This window comes from Kogia breviceps, chromosome 7 (assembly GCF_026419965.1).
Source record: "Kogia breviceps isolate mKogBre1 chromosome 7, mKogBre1 haplotype 1, whole genome shotgun sequence".
Lineage (NCBI taxonomy): Eukaryota > Metazoa > Chordata > Mammalia > Artiodactyla > Physeteridae > Kogia > Kogia breviceps.
In genome coordinates, this window is record NC_081316.1 from 62,927,802 (window position 1) to 62,948,732 (window position 20,931).

The following is a 20,931-nucleotide window of genomic DNA, read 5'->3' on the forward strand; positions in this document are numbered from 1 at the left end:
GCATTGGCATGGAATACATGTGAAATCTCTGCACCTTCTCAATTTTGCTTAGACCCTAAAACTGCTCTTAAAAAATTAAGTTCTTAAGTTTTCTTTAAATTTAATGCTATAACATCATAGTTTTAAAACTTCTGCAATTTCCATTTCTGTTTGTGTAAAACTTATAAATATATATGAGATGGATAGATAGGAAGTAGTTAACTGAAATATAATTGTATTTTAAGTTTGAACAATTAGATTTAGTAAATTACTTACAAAATAGTAAAAATCATTAAGTTTCATTGAGCCAACATTGCCAACATTGGCAATAAAATTGCCAACATTTGAACATTTTAACCTATAAAACCGGCAGTTATGTATGGCTTAACCAAGTATTATGTTTCAAAAACAAAAATGTTTGAGCTCTAGCCAGTGTCCCACTCCTTTCAACTAATGTTCAAAACATAATTGCTGTGAAAGAATAGTATTTGTTATAGTTATTTCATCACTACTTTAGTCCTCAATGAAAGAGGATAAAGTACAGAAAAATATTTTCTATGTCTGATGAAATAACATGCTATAAGTGATATTAATTTATGCTAGGGGATATGTGAAGCAATTTTCTTTAGGAATGTAAAAGATGAGCAAAAAATATGAATACCATGAAGTGGTAGTTATTGGTTATTAATGATCAGAGAATTTTAGCACATCTTTTTTTTTTTTCTACTCTTTTTGTTTGTTTGTTTTTTGTGGTACGCGGGCCTCTCACTGTTGTGGCCTCTCCCGTTGCGGAGCACAGGCTCCGGACGCGCAGGCTCAGTGGCCATGGCTCACGGGCCTAGCCATTCCGCGGCATGTGGGATCTTCCCAGACCGGGACACGAACCCGTGTCCTCTCCATCAGCAGGCGGACTCTCAACCAGTGCACCACCAGGGAAGCCCTTTGGCACATCTTAGACCAGACTTCATTAGGCGATTCTTCAAAATCAGAAAGGGACTGCTGAAAGTGCTTTTATACTAGGTCTGCTAAGAAAGCTAAAGTTTTATGCAGACTGTTGAACAGCTTCTTTGTAAAGAATATGTACATATGGCCCATATTCACATGAAAAAGTGTTTGATATCATTATTCATCAGAGAATTCCCACTTTAAACCATAATGAGGTACTACTTTACCTCCTCTAGAATGACTAAAATGAAAATGACTTACAGTACCACATGTTAGCAAGAATGTGGACCAGCTGGAACTCTTAAACACCTTGCTGGTGGGAATGTAAAATGGTATAACCACTTAACACTTTGGCCATTTGTTCGAATGTTAAACATACTGTTACCCCATAACCCAGTGATTTCACTCCTAGGTATTTATCTTAGAGAAATGAAACCAAATGTTTACAAAAAACCTTGTGTAATAATGTTCATAGCATCTTCGTTCATAATAGTCCCCATATATGGATTATTACGAGGCAATAAAAAAAGTGACCTATAATGCATGCAACTCTATGGATTTGTCTCAAAGGCATTATGTGTGAGAAACCAGAAAGTACATACTGTTTTATTCCATTTAAGTTCTGGAATTAACTAAACTGATCTATGGTTACAGTGTTCAAAACTGTAATTCATTTTTGCTTTTGGTGGAGGAGAGGGATTGAGTAGGACAGGGCAGAGGGGAATTTTCTGGGGTGATGTGTAATATTCCTTATCTTGATAGATGTGTGGATTACACAGATGTATGCATTTGTCAAAACTGATTAACTGAACACCTAAGATCTCTTCATTTCAATGGATGCCAGTTATACCTCAATAAAAATATTTTAAGTATTGATAGTGGTTTGACAATCATTTTCAAAGAGCTGATTTTTAAATAGTATAGAGTTTTCATGAACCCATGATTAGAAAATCTGTCAAGACATGCTGCTAATATAGCACAGTGATTGAAAAGATGGTCTCTGAAGTCGGACTGTCTATAATTCAGTTCTGCCTTTAATATGTACTAACTGTGACCATAAGCAAATTACTGTACCTTTCTGCATGTTCTGACTTTCCTAGTCTTATAAAATGGGAATAATAATAGTACCTACTTAATCAGATTATATTGGAATTACATGAATTAATTCATGTAATGCTTCTGGAGTAATTCCTGGAGCATAGTGATCACTCACTAATGTTAACTTCTGTTATTAATATACTGCTGTTGATATCACTCATTAATACCTTCCTTCAGTTTCTTGGCCCCCTTAAGGAGTACTGTCATACTCAGTTGTCTTCCGTTTTGTCTACTCAATAATTTGGACTTGCATGAAAAAGATGGAAAATTATTGGTAAACCTTGGAATCGTATATTACAGGTGTTTGCTAAAGACTTGCTGTATAACTAACTGCCCTGTGCTCTGGAGGTACAAAGACATGATGCCATTGCTAAGCTCTCCATATTGTGGGAGAAAGATACAGGGAAATAGTAAATGGTAACATACTGTCATAAATGTGATCTGTGATGGAGATCACTCCAGTGTGCTATGGAGGAACCAGATACCTAACCCATACTTGGCAGAAGATGATACCTATTATGCTTGGCTGTGTTTTTGTTTTGTCTTTTTTTTTTTTAAATTGAATTGGGTTATCAGGTCAATTGCTTCTGAACCGTTTATCCCTACCACTAATTCTAACTCTGAACATCCCTTAGACTAAGAAAAATCATATTCCACATCATATTGTTGGAATATATAATTATATATTCCAATCATAAATATATTATATATATATTATATAATTAGGATGATATGTTCTACTTCACTCAAGTCTAGATTAACTTTAGGTACAGATAGTTAAGAATCCATTAAGTCAAAATCAGTCAGTCTGCCCATAACTTGAGCTTCCAGCCTTTCCACTTCAATATGTTTCTCCCATCACAGTTAATAACATCCATGTTTGCTTGCATCTGAAACTTTGGGAGGCACATCGTTAACTTTTCTTTTTCTTTCACTTCCCATCCATTCTTGCAGCAAATCCAGTCAGCTCTCTATGAAAAATGTATCCAGTGTTTAAACTTTCTTCATTCCTTTCATAACTACATTCTTGTCCAAGTCACCATCACTTTTTAAAAATACAATTTAGTGATTTTTAGTATATTCTCAAAGTTGTGTAGCTATCGCCACTATCTAACTCCAGGGCATTTTCCTCACCCCACAAAGAAACCCCATACCCTGTACATTAGCATTTACTTACCATTTTCCCTTTCCCCAGCCCGTGGCAGATGCCAGTCTACTTTCTGTTTCCCTAAGTTGCCTTTCCAGACACTGTATATACATAAAATCATACAATATGTGGCCTTCGTGTCTGGCTTCTTTCAGATAGCATAATATTTTCAAGGTTCATCTATGTAGTAAGAATCAGTTCTACATTCCTTTTTATGGCTAAATAATATTCCCCCTTGTATGGATATACCACATTTATCCATTCTATGTTTGTCTTTGAAATAATGATTGGAGTTAGTCTGAAATGCACTTTGGGCTGAAGAGAACAGAAATGTAAACACCTGAGATCATAAGAGAACATGGCATTTTGGAGGGCTTTATCTGACTTAATGTGCCTCAGTGAAGAAATGTTTTAAAGAAAAGAAAATGAGAGAGGGATGGCAAAACAACTGAACTGTTAGAATCCACAGTCTACTTTAAAAGGTCCTCTAGGGACCTCCCTGGTGGCACAGTGGTTAAGACTCCATGCTCCCAATGCAGGGGGCCCAGGTTCAATCCCTGGTCTGGGAATTAGATCCCACATGCATGCCGCAATTAAGAGTTCACATGCCACAACTAAGGAGCCTGCCTGCCGCAACTAAGACCTGATGCAACCAAATAAATAAATATATTTTTTAAAACCCACAAATTTATTTAAAAAAATAAAAGGTCCTATAGAGGACCAGATGGCTTTACAGGAGAATTTTACAAACCTTTTTTTTTTTTTTTTTTTTGGAGTATAGTTGATTTACAGTGTTGTGTTAGTTTCTGCTGTACAGCAAAGTGAGTCAGTTATGAATTCTACCTTTTTTTTTTTTGCGGTACGTGGGCCTCTCACTGTTGTGGTCTCTCCCGTTGTGGAGCACAGGCTCCGGACGTGCAGGCTCAGCGGCCATGACTCACAGGCCTAGCTGCTCCACGGCATGTGGGATCTTCCCAGACCGGGGCACAAACCCGTGTTCCCTGCATCGGCAGGCGGACTCTCAACCACTGCTCCACCAGGGAAGCCCCTACCAAACCTTTAGAGAAGGTTTAGAGAAGTGTGTTAACACCTATCCTTCTGAAACTATTCCAAAACGTTGCAGAGAAAGGAACACTTCTACACTCATTCTATGAGGCCAACATCACCCTGATATGAAAACTGGACGAAGATATCATAAAAAAAGAAAATTACAGGTCTATATCACTGATGAACATAGATGCAAAAATCCTCAAGCAAATACTAGCAAACCAAATCCAGTAATACATTAAAAGGGGATTTCTCTGGCCCAGTGGTTAAGACTCCACACTTACACTGCTGGGGGTGCGGGTTCAATCCCTGGTCAGGAAACTAATAAGATTTCACATGCCATGTGGCACAGCCAAAAAAAAAAAACTCAAAATGTTAAAAGGATCATACACTAATCAAATGGGATTGATCTCAGGGATGCAAGGATTTCTCAATATCTGCAAATCAGTGTGATATACCACATTAACAAATTGAAGAATAAAAACCATATAATCATCTCAGTAGATGCAGAAAGCTTTTGATAAAATTCAACATCCATTTATGATAAAAACACTCCAGAAAGTGGGCATAGAAGGAATGTACCTCAACATCATGAAGGCTATATATGACAAATGCACAGCTAACATCATACTCTATGGTGAAAAGCTATAAGTATTTCCTCTAAGATCAGGAACAAGACAAAGATCCCCACTCTCACCACTTTTATTCAACATAGTTTTAGAAGTCCTAGCCACAGCAATCAGAGAAGAAAAAGAAATTTAAAAATACAAATTGGAAAGGAGGAAACTGCCTTAAACTGCCACTGTTCGCAGATGACATGGTGCTGTACATAGAAAATCCTAAAGACGCTACCAGAAAACTACTGGAGTTCAGCAGTGAATTTGGAAAACTTGCAGAAAACAATTAACATACATGAATCTGTTGTGGTTTACATATATTTATACATACACACATACACATATATGCACAATGGAATACTACTCAGTCTTGAAAGAAGTTTTGCCATTTGCAGTAACATGGATGAACTTGGAGGGCATTATGCTAAGTGAAATAAGTCAGACAGAGAAATACAAATACTTTATGATATCACTAACATGTGGAATCTAAAAAATACAACAAACTAATGAATAAAACAAAATATAGGGAGACTCACAGATATAGAGAACAAACTACTGGTTACCAGTTGGAGGGGGAGGTACAGACTGTTGGGTGTAAGATAGACTCAAGAATGTATTGTACAACATGGGGAGTATAGTCAATATTTCATAATAACTAAATGGAAAGTAACCTTTAAAAATATACTAAAAATAAAAGGTCCTGTAAGAAGTGGTAAGAAATTTGGATATAATTTTAATATATATTTATTAAAATACCCTCTAGTTCTAATTTAGGGTTTTTAAAAAACTACTTAGCATACTAAATCTAATTGTAAGATCAAAACAGGAGAAATCCAGATGGGTAGTTTTCTGTTTTCATATAATAATGGCTATTTTAGGTTTGCATTTTAATACAGTAGTCACGTTAAAAGCCTTTAGGGGAGTTCTTAATTTTTCTGCTAAATTTTTTTGTTGCTTAGAGTAGTGGACTTAATTGACATGGATTTTCTAGCAATATTGGCACTCTTCTAATGTTCAGTAGCTTTTAAAAATAGGTATAGTGAAATACTTCAATATTTTTTTGCAGTTCCCAGCATGACCTCAAAAAGTAACAAATGGGTTGAGGTCATGCAGTTTCCAGCATGACCTGAAAAAATAACAAATGGAATTCTTAGTGAAATATCATAGTAATAACATTAAGTGGATAGAGCCTTAGGTTAGAATCAGGTTGGTCTAATGAAGTTCAGAGATAGAAACTTAGCCAAAAATTAATTTATTTAACATATTTAGGTTTTAATTTTCCTTTTTTATAAATTGGATGTAGTAGCAGACATGATCTTGAAAGTGCAGGTAATCTGACCTTCTACTATTAGATAATTAAAATTCTAAAACTATTCATTTTATTGTATATGCTAATGTGGTAGTTATATATAAACATGTATTCATTCCCATGCACAGTATTTATATGTATAAACCTGTGTTCATTGTCATACACAATGACAAAATGGTTGTCATTTTAATTTCTGAAAGATGTCAATCACTGGCAATTTTATTACTTTCTTTGGAAGCCAATTTAATAATACTTGAGAGAGTCCAGTCTTTTATAGATAAGGAAACTCAGGGCTAATGAAGATATATGACCTGTCCAGGGGTACATCGCCATTTAGTTTAGGAACAGGGATTCTATTCATTCATTAAACATTTTTTTAGAGCGTACTTCATCAGGCAGCTAGGTGGGATGGAGGTGGAATTGGACACAGAGGTGGAAACAGAGGATAGAGGACATATGTGGCATGACAGATAAGAAAACAAGTAGTTTCATCTTAATACTAACTACGTAGAATTAGAGGTGCATGCACAGTGCTCTGATGACACAGATGGGAAGATCATGGTGCTGTTTAATTAGTGGCAGATCTAGAACTAAGTTTCTCAACTCTTAGTCCAGGGTTTACTTTTTATTTTCACTGTTTATCTGAGCAGGAAAATATTTAAATTAGTTTTCTTGCTTATAAGTGGCATTAAAATTGACCATACTACACCAGTGGATTTGGTAGTAAAAACAAATAACTTATAGATTGGTATCTTATTTATTTGGGATTTTCTTGTATTTTTTATTCAAAATGAATTCCCTACCTGTAGTTGTAAACTCTAATTGACAAAGCAGCATCCATAACCTAAAATTTGGGGTTTTTGAACTGTGTTAGTAGACTTCCATAGCAGTTTCAAATATTATTCTCTCTGTAGGTGGAAAAGAGTTCTTATTCCCAAATGAATCGAAAACGTGAATCATTTAGTTTAAAAAACATTCTTCAAGCAAATTTTCTGTTGATTTTGTACTCCCTAGACATTGCATAGTATTTTAAAAAATTATCAAACTTGGCTTTTTGTTTAATTTTTGTTCCTACTATTCTTTTTAACCAAAGAGATTTGCATTGCCATTCAAATCAATAGAATAGTCTTAAGATTCATCCTCTTTGGGGAAGAGTTTATTTTAATGTGTATTCATTCCTAATACTTAATTTTAAAATTTAAGGTTAATTAGGGTTTGCTGTACTAGTGTTTTTTGATGTTCTTAATATGTTTTTCTTTTTAAAATTTTAATTTCTAATAGATATATTCTGAAGTCTCTTTAGAACAGAAGAAAGATTTTTTTAATTTTATTGAAGTGTAGTTGATTTGCAGTGTTGTGTTAATTTCTGCTGTACAGCAAGGTGACTCCGTTATACATATTCTTTTTCATATTCTTTTCCATTATGGTTTATTACAGGATATTAAATATAGTCCCGTGTGCTATACAGTAGGACCTTGTTGTTTATCCATCTTATATATACTAGTTTGCATGTGCTAACCCCAGGCTCCCAATTCTCCGACCCTCCCTCTCAACCCTTGGCAACACAGGTCTTAGAAAACAAGAAAGATTTTTATGCTGTCTTTTTTTTTCCCACTATTTTAGAAATCGAAACGAGTTGGCTGAGACTCTTGCGCTCCTGAAAGCACAAATTGATCCTGTACTATTGAAAAACTCTAGCCAACAGGACAACTCTTCCCGGGAAAGTCCAAGCTTAGAGGATGAGGAGACTAAAAAGGAGGAAGAAACACCTAAACAAGGTTTTTTTTGTGTGTTTTGTTTTGCTTTGTTTTGTAATTCTCTTTTCTACTCCTCTTCCCAGCTATATAAATTGAAATTCCCTCAATTTGAAAATTTTTAACCCTTCCTGTAAAAGGAGGTACATTTTCCTTTTATTTAATGGAAAAAAAAAAACAAGAAGCAGCGGCAAAAAACCATTGAGGGCTTTGGTCTTTTATATTGAACATTTAAAAAATTTAAATAAAAAATGTTCATATAATCAAAACATAGTATCTGTTACTAATTTAAGAGTACAAGATATTAGTGAACTTTAAAAAAATTATTGTGGTAAAATATACGTAACATAAAATTTAATCATTTTAACCATTTTTAAGTGTACAGTTCTGTGGCATTAAGTTCATTTGTGTTGTTGTGCAACTGTCACCACCATTCATCTCCAGACTTACCTCCCCCAACTGAAACTCTCTACTCATTAAACACTAATTCCCCTCCCTCCTCCCCTCAGCCCCAGGCATCCATCATTCTAATTTCTTTCTCTGTGAATTTGACTAACTCTAGGAACCTTATTTCAGAGAAATCATGGCAGTATTTGTCCATTTGTGACTGTCTCATTTTCACTGAGCTTAATGTCTTCAGTGTTCATCCATATTGTAGCAAGTATCAGAATTTTTCCTTTTTAAGGCTAATATTCCATTATGTGTATCTACCACATTTTATGTATTCATCCAGACGCACAGGCCCAGCGGCCATGGCTCATGGGCCCAGCTGCTCCGTAGCATGTGGGATCCTCCCGGACCAGGGCACGAACCCATGTCCCCTGCATCGGCAGGTGAACTCTCAACCACTGTGCCACCAGGGAAGCCCCGTAACCTTTTTAGAAGGACAGAACCAAGTCCTAACTTCTCTAGAAGCAGAGAAACCAACTGAAATTTTGTCTAACATCATTTTAGTTAATACTTTTGTTGATAACATACCTTTTAATGACAGGGGAGAGAATTTGCTCTCCTTATTATGCTTTCTTCCTCTACTGTTAGTTTTCCTTTACTGTTTTGATTAGAACTTGAAAGCAGTATGTTTTTACCTTATTTGCTGCTTTGAGGGAATTAACCATAAAGTCATCCCCTAGCTGCAAGCATTGCATAAAAACAAGTAATTATGCCTTTTAATGTAGGGTATAATGTTCGTACATATTAAGCATTGCTTTTAGCAAAAATCCTGTTTATTGTCCTCCTTTGACCAGTGTTTATATGATTTCAAATATCTTTGGTGGTCTTACTCGTAAGCCATATTTCTGATTTGAAAAATTCTTTTCTATATCTTAAAATTCAGTTTGTAGCCTACATCAGTAAAACTTAATAATTTTAAAGTAGCCTAAACCCACTATTGAATTTTAAGATGTTTTTAAATTGAAGTATAATTGACATGTAACATTATTATTCATTTCAGGGTTACAACAATGATTTGACATTGTATGCCTTGTGAAGTGATCACCACAATAAATTTAGTAATTATCTGTCTCCATACAAAGTTACAAAATTTTTCTTGTGATGAGAACCATTAAGATTTACTTTCTTAGCAATTTTCAAGTTTACTATATAATGTTATTGAATTTTCCAGATTTTTTTAGCAGCATCCCTAAGGATTAGTTCTGAGTTTAGACTTAATATTCATTTGGGCATTCAGTTTGGTCATTCATTCCTGTGTTCGCTTCTTCTCCAATGTATTTAAATCAAGACCAAAGAGGTCAAGGCAACAGAAATTTAAGAGGCAATTATTCCTATTAAGTGAACTTAAATTTTACACTGATTTTGAAGGGGGAGTCATTGTATAGTTTAAATTAGAAAGAAAAACAAACTATTTCCTCAGTAAAGTAAAGCTCTTTCTTGTGTTTAATTCTACAATTTCACTGTTGGGGGCCTTATAGGAGGGGGGGAAATTTCAACAATACCACCAACTAACATTTATTGGGTATGCCCTGCTTCTTTGCAGTCTACCAAATGCTTCGTGTGCATTTTTATTTAGTTCTCTTAATAAAAGGATTAGCAGCTCTTTGAGGTACTACTATTATTATTTCAGTTTTACAGATGAAGGAATTTGTACGTTTATAAGCCTGCCCAGGTCATATAGATAATAATGTGTCAGAGTCTAGATTTGAACTCTGATTCTTGTAAAGCCTATGCCTTTAACTAGAGTGATCTAGAACTGTACTTCTCAAATTTTAATATGCATGATGTTTACCTAATGATTTACGTGATTCACCATTTTTACAGATGCCAAGTTGATGTTGATGCTGCTGGTCAGAGGACCACAGTTTGAGTATCAAGGTTATAAAGGCAGTCTTCTCCTAACCTTGAAAACAAATATGGTCATCCCTTGGTATCTCTGGGGATTGCTCCCAGAACCTCTGCCGATACCAAAATCCAAGAAGGCTCAAGTCCCTTATATAAAATAGAATAGTGTTTTCATATCACCTATGCACATCCTCCCATATACTTCATTTAAATCATCCATAGATTACTTATAATATCTAATACAATGTAAATTCTATGTGAATAGTTGCCTGTGTGTAGCAAATTCAAGTTTCGCTTTTTGGGACTTTCTGGAATTTTTTTTCTGAATATTTTCAATCTGAGGATGCAGAGGGCCAACTGGACAACAAAGGCTTTCATACAGCTGTTTCTGAAAATATTCCTCAGTGAATGCTGATGTTCTGACTCTCAGTACAATTAAAAGAAAGTCTGTAGTGGAAGACATCTCTTGAAAGAGCAAAGGAGGGGAGGAGCAAGACATTTAGTTCTCTGGTTTTCTTCTTTCTCTTAAATAGTGTCTCTTCTGTTTCTCCTATTCTAACAGAAAAATGATTCTTATTCATTCAACAAATACTTATTGTGCACCTACTATGTGCCAAACATGATTTTAGGCATGGGAGTTTAGTAAACAAAGCAGACTAAAATCCTTGCTTTCGTGAAGCTTACGTTGTAGTGGATAAAATAGCTGACATGTATATCATCACAATGTGCCAACACTGTTCTCAGTGCTTTACATATTTTTTTCTCTCAATCCAGATGTAGTTCGTCAGTTAGATGTTATTGATAACATGAGATCTGTGGTCTAGTGATTGAGTTGACATTCCAGTTTTTGGTTTATAAGAGGAGCAAAACTTAACCAACAGTCAAGTTCTCGGGAGAAGGAAAAAAGCTTTTCTTAGCCCATGGAACATAGATGGCCTAGTCATGGTGTGATGCTAAGAAGCTTTGGTAGGGGGAGGGATTAAAACGTTTAATATCATTCAGGGAAGGATCTTTACCTTATCAATTAATATTTTCCCAAAGACTCCAATTTATTGGGTTGGTGATACAATGGAAACATTTTTGATGTTGTAATTTATGAGTTGATTTATTCATTTTTTGTGAAATTGGTTCAATAGGAAATGTAGCAGTTAAGGGATAATCTGGAGCACTTTCCCATACTGCATTTGGTATCTAGAAATGGATGTTATGGCCTGCATTCTGAAATATGTTTTCTGAATTCAGTCTTTTTTATTTTTTTAAATTAATTAATTTATTTTTGGCTGCATTGGGTCTTCCTTGCTGTGTGTGAGCTTGCTTTAGTTGCGGCAAGCTGGGGCTACTCTTCGTTGCAGTGCACGGGCTTCTCATTGCAGTGGCTTGCCTTGTTGCGGAGCACGGGCTCTAGGCGTGTGGGCGTAGTTGCTCCGCAGCATGTGGGATCTTCCCGGACCAGGGCTCAAAACTGTGTCCCCTGCATTGGCAGGCAGATCCTTGACCACTGCGCCACCAGGGAAGCCCTGAATTCAGTCTTACGGAGAATAATTGTTTACTTTGCCTTCCTGAGGTAATATTGACAGAGTGGAGAGAATAGCTACAGGATAAATTACTAAACCAAAGTTATTAGTACAGTACTGAAAACTTAATGATGACTTTCAGTTACAAAAATTACGTGAATATCCTGAGTGTAGATGCCCTATATATACAAAACCATTCTTTAAAATTCTATCAATTTGAAAATGCCTGATAGAATTTTAAAGAATAGTTTTGTATACAGGGCATCTCTGTTCAGGATATTCATACAATTTTTGTAATTGAATACCATCATTATTTAGTTTTTAGTATTATTGTAGCTCTTTATTCCACTCTATGAAGGAAGGAAGGGACAGAAGGGAGGAAGAAGAAAAGAAAAAGAAACGTTTCACGATTAGAGAAACTGTTGAAGTTTTCTTTTCTGATTGAGTTTGTTGTGACTAGAATCAGAAGGTGATAATTTAAGTTATCATTAATAATTTTTTGAAAACGTCAGTGGCATGGTTTTTGACTCTCTACAGATTCCCCTATAAAAGGAACGTATTGATGGCAAAAATAAAAAACTGTAAACAGTACGTGAAATTAAGATCTTAAAGGGACTCGGGTACTCTAGGCCTTATGACTTCTCAAACTTCTCCAGCCAAAGCTCCCTTCCAGGACTAAACTCCACACAGACCTTTGTGCAATCTGCTGGGAATAGGATCTAAATTAAGTACAATAGGGACGATGGAGACAAGCAAAAAAGAAGGTGCTAATAAAAGTATGGGAGAAGGCTAGAGGTAGGTGACCTCATAAAGTAAATCACTTTAATTTTTAATATAAAAAATGCAGAGCTCTGTAGCTGTGAAATTAGAAAAACTGTCTACTTGCCATGAAAATAAGCAACTAAAAAAGATCCAGGTCAAATCCCACAGAATTATAATAACAAAAGAGAATAAGAAGTAGAATAACATCACTGCAGAGAATGAAAGCTTACCCAAAAGACATTCTTACTAAACATATGAAAACTTAATAGGTGGTAGAGTTATGATTTTTCAAAAATCTATGAATAACATCTGAGTCAACAAACACAAGAATTAGTGCCCTTAATAAATAGCAGATGGAAAGGTGTGTGTTTTTATAAAAAGTTAAAAACAAAACAAAAGCAAATGAATAAAGAGATAAAGATTTGAGAGAAAGAGATAAGGATTTGAAGATATGCAATGAAAATCGAACAGAGGCCCGTAAAAAAGAAAACCAAAGCAAGGGAACAGACAAAAATGCTAAAGACTATGCTTAACAAAACTTCTTGAAATAAAAAAAGGATATGAGACTACATATTTAAAAGACACTGTGTACCTTGGAAAATCAACTCAGAACAACCAACATCAAGACATATTCTAGTAAAATTATTGGGCTTTGAAGAAAGTACTTTGGCAATCCTGACAAAAAGACCAGGTAACTTATAGGGGAAAGAATATAAGACTGCCATCACTATATTTGAAAGCAATGACTTATGCCAGAAGAAAATGCCATAACATATTTAAGGGGGGGGAAATGTGAACCAGAGATTTTATGTCTAGCCAAACTGACTTTTAGATAGAGATTGCAGGTAAACTGCTATCGAAGACCTAATTTCCCATGAGTCTTTTTATAGGGATCTTCTAGTAAATGAGCTTCAGATAGCCAAAAAGACTAACAAAACCTCAGTGGTGGGTGATATAGAAATAAATATAAATGTATTCATTTGTACGGTTTAATATACATACATGTATTTCTTACCTCTGTTCATGAGAGATATCTAAGAACAATGATACCCCAGTAGCAATAAGCACTGTTAGCTTCTAGATTTTAATTTCAAAATATTGTTTTCCATTAAAAGGAACTAGTGCCTCTTAAAGACAAGATTGATTCAAGAGATGGGCAGGGAAAATACAGGATAAGCCTAGAATATCTTAGAATGACAGAAATTAAGGACATATTCAAAAAATAATTTAGGCATCTCAGTAGTACACAGTGCCAACTGGAAGGAGCTCTCAGTGGTGAAAGCAGAACTGTTTTAGCAACAAATTTATATGATGATAGATTTTAAATCTTAGAATAAAAGAAATATCTATGAGTTCCTACTTTTATAAGTACCTAATTGAATAAATAAATAAATGGAGGTGAAAGGACAGGTCTTCCCTGCCAGGTGAATGTCAATTAATTCCTTTTGCACTGCAGGGACTACATTTCCCTGCAGTGTAGAATGAATGAGAATAATACAAATTTACCATTAGGGAAATACTGCAGTAGTAATTGTTGCAGGCATGATCTCTGACAGACACTAAAATTAGTGGGTGCAAATTTGTGGAGAAACAGAATATTAGCATAATCTCAAAGTATCTCCCCAAGACATTTACCTGTTACGAAGGGGGAAATGGTTAACTTTACAGTGGAATGAGCAGGCAACACCACCGTAACCGAATGATCAAGGTATTTACATCATCATGTAGCCTCTGATATAATGCACAACATTTCTTTTGTGAAATTTTCACCAAAAATGTATATCTTAATCTAATCTTGAGAAAACATCAGACAAGACCAAATTGAGAGGTATTCTACAAAATAACTGTCAAGGTCAGAAAAGACAAGGAAAGAATGAGGAATGGTCACAGATTGGAGGAGACTAAGGAAACACAAGAACAAAATGAGACATGGATCCTCAAACAGAAAGGATCTGGTGGGGGGTTGCGGGGTAAGGCAAAATTTAAATAAAATCTGTTTATGTTTAATAGTATTTTACTAATGTTAATTTCCTGGTTTTGATAATTGTGCTGTGAGTATGTAAGTTGTTAACTTTGGGGAAACAGGGTGATGATGTACTTGAACTATTTTTATAACACATCTATATGTCTAAAATTATTTCAAAATAAAGATTTAAAAAAGAATGTTGGGTGAGCATTAACTTGGTAGTTACATGTAACTAAATCTAAATGACAGATATAAGAGAACATGTAGTCTTTAATGGCTATGTGTTTTCACAGTGGAGCTATAGTAAGACAAAACAAATGAAAGAATGGGAAGAGTACATGCAAAAAACTTGTGAACCTTTCACTAAATCACTTTGGTGATGGTGGTGTCATTGTTATTCTGAAAACGTGCATAATATGAGGAAAAATAACTGATATTCTAATTATATCATCTATGGTGTCCTTGAAAACCAAGATTCTCAGTGTGGGAAAAAGAAATAAGATGTAAGACAGAAAAGTTAAGGAAAAACAAATATCATTATGAACTCATGGGTTAATTTTATTATTTTCTAGCTCTGTCCACTGAAAAGACTTAAAAACAATGGCCGACCCAGTAGCAGCGAGCATCCTTTAGCACCCAGATCATGGTCTTGAAATACAGTTTCCCCTTAAAGTAAACCAAGGTGTCTTGGAAAAGTGGCTGATTCCATTTCTGGGTCATAATGAGCCAAGAAACATCCTGTCATTCCAAGTAGTATGGACTGTGTCAAAGTCATTTCAGAAAGACTCAAGAGACAACTTTAAAAGGTTTCCATTGTCTAAGATGGGACAATTTAAGCATCACAAGGATAATAAATGTAGTGGATTAAAACACATTGAATATGTCTTAAATCCATGAGTTCATCATAATACTAATAGAAAAATGGGTTACCTTTGGAGGATGCCAGTGGAGACCAAATTATTTTGAAAATTGTTAAATAAACAAAAGAATTGAACTTTAATCCTGACTTTTCAGTATTAACTGTACCACTGTATAACAAAATAATAAATTAGTAAAGTTTCTTCTTATAGGGTTTATAATCACTGATGCAAGATTGACAGAATGGGAATATCATTTTGTAATCGCTAATAAGGAAAGGTTTTAGATACTCAGCATTAGTATCTCTTAACATCACAAAAAGAGATGATCAGACATTAATGCCTCTTGATAAAGAATATATCACCACTAAAGTAGTTTTGCCACAGAAATTGAACCTGAATCTGATTCAGGCTATAGATTAAAGTGATGATTTACAGGGAAAAAAGGACAGAGGAATATGGGAATGCAGTCAGCAAAATCCAGAAATTACAGAATTGAGTCACCATCAAATTACTTGATTTGGTGACTCAAATAAATTGCAAAAAAAATAAAAGATGGAGGAACAATAGGTTAAAGAGACCTAAAAAAGAAAATAAAAGGTAAAACTAAACTATAAAGCAAAATAAGGAAGTGATTAATATAAAAGTCAAGGTAATAGTTACACTTGTTAAAGAGGGAATTACTATTGGGAAAAGGCTTGTGTGTGGCTTTTCGGGTGCTGACAGGGTTCTATTTCCTGTTTGCCTTCTAATAATTTATTAAGTGGTTCATTTGTTTTCTGTGGGTGGCTTTACTTTTTAAATTTTTATTTATCTATTTATTTGGCTGCGCCGGGTCTTAGTTGTGGCACATGGGGTCTTCGTTGCGGCATGCGGGATCTTTTTTTTTTTTAGTTGCAGCATGCGGGATCTTTTAGTTGAGGCATGTGGGATCTTTGTTGTGGCATGTGGGATCTTTAGTTGTGGCATGTAGGATCTAATTCCCTGACCAGGGATTGAACCCGGGCCCCCTGTATTGGGAACGTGGAGTCTTAACCACTGGACTACCAGGGAAGTCCCCTGTGGCTTTATTTTGTTATACTTAATTATAAAAAACTTCTTGATACCTTTTTGGCATATATCTACTATGTAATTTTTAAATAAGTTACAAAAGGATTGGCACCAGTTCATATCCCTTTAATATGCAATAAAATGATAGTACTGATGTTTTAGTGAAGGAAGCTCCTATTACTTGTCCATTAAATGCATGTTGGTAATATCAAATGATAATTTCAATATTTTGAGCCCAGAAAACTACTAGAGCTCATTAATGAATGCACACAAAACTGTTGCATTTCTGTACACTAACAATGAAAGATCAGAAAGAGAATTTAAGGAAACAGTCCCATTTACCATCACATCAAAAAGAATAAAATTCCTAGGAATAAACCTACCTAAGGAGGCAAAAGACCTGTACTCTGAAAATGGTAAGACACTGATGAAAGAAATCAAAGTTGATGCAAAAAAGATGGAAAGATACACCATATTCCTGGATTGAAAGAATCAATATTCTCAAAATGACTATACTACCCAAGGCAATCTACAGATTCAGTGCAATCCCTATCAGATTACCAATGGCATTTTTAACAGAACTAGAACAAAAAAGTTTTTAAATTTGTATGGAAACACAAAAGACCCGAATAGCCAAAGCAATCTTGAGAAAGAAAAATGGAGCTGGAGGAATCAGGCTCCCTGACTTCAGACTATACTATAAAGCTGCAGTCAGCAAAACAGTATAGTACTGGCACAAAAACAAATACAGATCAATGGAACAGGATAGAAAGCCCAAAAATAAGCCCATGCACCTATGGCCAATTAATCTACCACAAAGAAGGCAAGAATATACCATGGAGAAAGACAGTCTCTTTAACAAGTGGTGCTGGGAAAGCTGGACAGCTACACATAAAAGAATGAAATTAGAACATTCTCTTACACCATACACAAAAATAAACTCAAAATGGATTGAAGACCTAAATGTTCGACCGGAAACTATATAACTGTTAGAGGAAAACATAGGCAGAGCACTCTTTGACATAAATCCAGCAATATATTTTTGGATCCACCTCCTAGAGTAACAAAAATAAAAACAGGGACTTCCCTGGCAGTCCAGTGGTTAAGACTCTGCTTTCACTGCAGAGAGCATGGATTCGATCCCTGGTTGGGGAATTAAGTTCCCACATGCCGTGCGGTGTGGCAAAAACAAAAACAAATGGGACTTAATTAAACCTAAAAGATTTTGCACAGCAAAGGAAACCATAAACAATACGAAAAGACAACCCACAGAATGGGAAAAAATATTTGCAAACGATGCAACCAACAAGGGATTAATCTCCAAATGTACAAGTAGCTCATGCAGCTCAATATCAAAAAACAAACAAATAACCCAATCAGAAAATAGGCAGAAGATCTAAAGGGACATTTCTCTAAAGAAGACATACAGATGGCCAAAAAGCACATGAAAAGTTGCTTAACATCACTAAGTATTAGAGAAACAAATCAAAACTACAATGAGGTACCAACTCACAAAGTCAGAATGGCCACCATCAAAAAGTCTACAAACAATGAATACTGGAGAGGGTGTGGAGAAAAGGGAACCCTCCTGCACTGTTGGTGGGAATGTGAATTGGTACAGCCACTAGGGAGAACAGTATGGAGTTTCCTTTAAAAAAGTAAACATCGGGCTACCATATGATCCAGCAGTCCCACTCCTGGGCATAAATTCGGAGAAAACCGTAATTCAAAAAGATACATGCCCCCCAATGTTCATAGCAGCAGTATTTACAATAGCCAGGACAAGGAAGCACCCTAAATGTCCATCAACAGATGAATGGATAAAGAAATGTGGTACATATGTATATATATAATGGAATGTTACTCAGCCACGAAAAAGAATGAAATAATGCCATTTGCAGCAACATGATGGACCTAAAGATTATCATACTAAGTGAAGTAAGTTGGACAGTGAAAGATCAAATATCATATGATATCACTTATATATGGAATCTTTAAAAAATGATACAAATGAACTTATTTAAAAAACAGAAACAGATTCACAGACTTAGAAAACAAACTTCTGGTTACCAGAGGGGAAAAGGGGGGGGAATAAGTGAGGAGTTTGGGATTAACATATACACACTACTGTATATAAAATAGATAATCAACAGGGATCTACTATATAGCACAGGGAACTCATATTCTATAATAACCTAAATGGGAAAAAAATCTGGAAAAGAATAGATATATGTGTATGTATTACTGAATCACTTTGCTGTACAATGAATCTAACACAACATTGTAAATCAACTATATTCCAATATAAAATAAAAGATTTTTAAATTTATTGATATATATCAATAATGCTATATGTTGTATTTTTTAGATTCCACATATATGTGATATCATACAGTATTTGTCTTTCTCTGTCTGACTTATTTCACTTAGCATAATGCCCTCCAAGTCCATCTGTGTTGCTGCAAATGGCAAACTTTCATTCTTTTTTATGGCTGAGTAGTATTCCATCACATATATCTACCACATCTTCTTTATCCATTCATCTGTTGATGGACACTTAAGTTACTTCCATACCTTGGCAGTTGTAAATAATGCTGCTGTGAACATTGGGTGCATGTATCTTTTCAGATTAGTGTTGTTGTTTCTTTTAGATATATATACCCAGGAGTGGAACTGCTGAGTCATATGGTATTTCTACTTTTTGTTTTTTGAGAAACCTCCATCCTGTTTTCCACAGTGGTTGTACCAGTTTACTTTCCCACCAGCAGTGTATGAGGGTTCCCTTTTCTTCACATCCTCACCAGCATTTGTTTGTGTTCTTTTTGATGATGGCCATTCTGACAAGTGTGAGTTAAATTTTTTTCTTGTAATAAAAACTCATGTGGTATGCAGTTCAGATCTGGTTCAGCAGCTCCATGAAGCCATCAAGTACCCTTCCTAATCTGCCATCCTTAGCATGTGGCTTTGATTGTTCCCTCTCTAGATATTGTGTGCAGACTCTGGACAAAAAGCAGGGGAAGGGGCAGAAGGCATAGGTCAACTGAACCTTCTAAGTCTCACCCAGATTTCCTCATGCATCTTATTGGCCAGAATTGGTTCACATGACCCTTAGCTATAAGGTGTCTGAAAAGGCAAGTACTTTCTTGAACAAAATCAGAGTTGTAGTAGTAAGAAAGAAGAGGAGATTGATACTGGATAGGTAACTAGCTATGTCTTTCAGTGTTAACTTACATAGACATTCAGTGTTTCATTACATAGTGATTGGGATGGGTGGGAAACCCATAATAGGTGATTAATAGATAATTGTTGAGTAAATGAGTGAATGTGCTTTAAAAACCCACAGTAAGTAACACTTGTCTTGAATCACCTTAAGTTTGTCAAGCAATGTTGCTGTTGCATTGTGATTTTAGAGGTGAATTTTTCCTTGAGTTTTGTTACTTCAAATTTCATGTCTCTTAAACTCACTTGCATCTTCCTTTACAGTTAGTTTTCTTTTGACAGAACTTGTTGGAAATGCTTGTATAACTGAATGACCTTTTTACCAATTATGATTGTGCTTAAAGTTTCATTTCATGTCATGGATTTTGTGTCTTCAGTTTTAGGGATACATCCGTGTGATCTACAAGGAGCTACAGTTATAATTGTTGTTATGTTTTTCTCTTTTAAGAACTAAGCCAAAAAAAATAGTGAATATTTTGGGGTTAAGAGAAATATAAGCCAGTGAAGAATAATTGTTTAGGTCACTTAGTCCAGCTGCTTTATTTATACATGAAGAAATGAGGATCAGAGAGTTTGTGACATATCTAAAGATACACCACTAGCTGAATTAGGATTACTGAACCTAGGAGTCTTGAACCTAATGTTACTCTTCATTTTATTTTGCCACGTTGTTACTCAAATCAAAATCAGTTTAAAGGGGCTTCCCTGGTGGCGCAGTGGTTGAGAGTCCGCCTGCCGATGCAGGGGACACGGGTTCGTGCCCCGGTCCGGGAAGATCCCACATGCCGCAGAGCGCATGGGCCCATGAGCCATGGCCGCTGAGCCTGCGCGTCCGGAGCCTGTGCTGTGCAACGGGAGAGGCCACAACAGTGAGAGGCCCGCGTACCACAAAAAAAAAAAAAAAATAGTTTAAAGGACTTATTCATTCACCACCCCAAAAGCAAAGTGTCATTTTAGCTTGGGTGGGAGTCACAATGAGACTCCTGATTTGTTTTTTGAACCAAAATATATAGAAAAAATATGAAATTGTGTTTAGTATACTCTTTGTATTAGGCTAAAGTTATTTATAAAGATGGTAATCTGTATTTTAATTGTTAACCAATATATTTATTTAATTAGACTTCCTGATACATTAACCAATTTCAGTGAATTGGAATTTACTAAACGTACTTAATCAATGGGAAAGGGAAGACATTCAAACTAGATAATTTCTGCCATGTCTTTAATTTTCTTAGTTACATGCATATGTTAAATAAGTATATGACAGTTAAAGAGGGAGGCACAGTACTCTAATCTCAGGTTCTCAGTAGTTATCAGTGGCTGTTGAATTTTTTATTGCAGTATGATTGAACATAAATGGTGGTTTGTAATA

General features: G+C 35.3%; 1 protein-coding gene across 1 annotated transcript in view; it reads left to right on the forward strand.

The window, feature by feature from the left end:
- Nucleotides 1–20,931, forward strand: part of RSF1 (remodeling and spacing factor 1) — a 166,963-nt gene that overhangs the window by 111,723 nt on the left and 34,309 nt on the right. Inside the window, exon 5 of the mRNA XM_059069506.2 lies at nucleotides 7,766–7,920. Coding sequence (XP_058925489.1) covers nucleotides 7,766–7,920 — 155 coding nt within the window. The remainder of the gene's footprint in view (nucleotides 1–7,765; nucleotides 7,921–20,931) is intronic.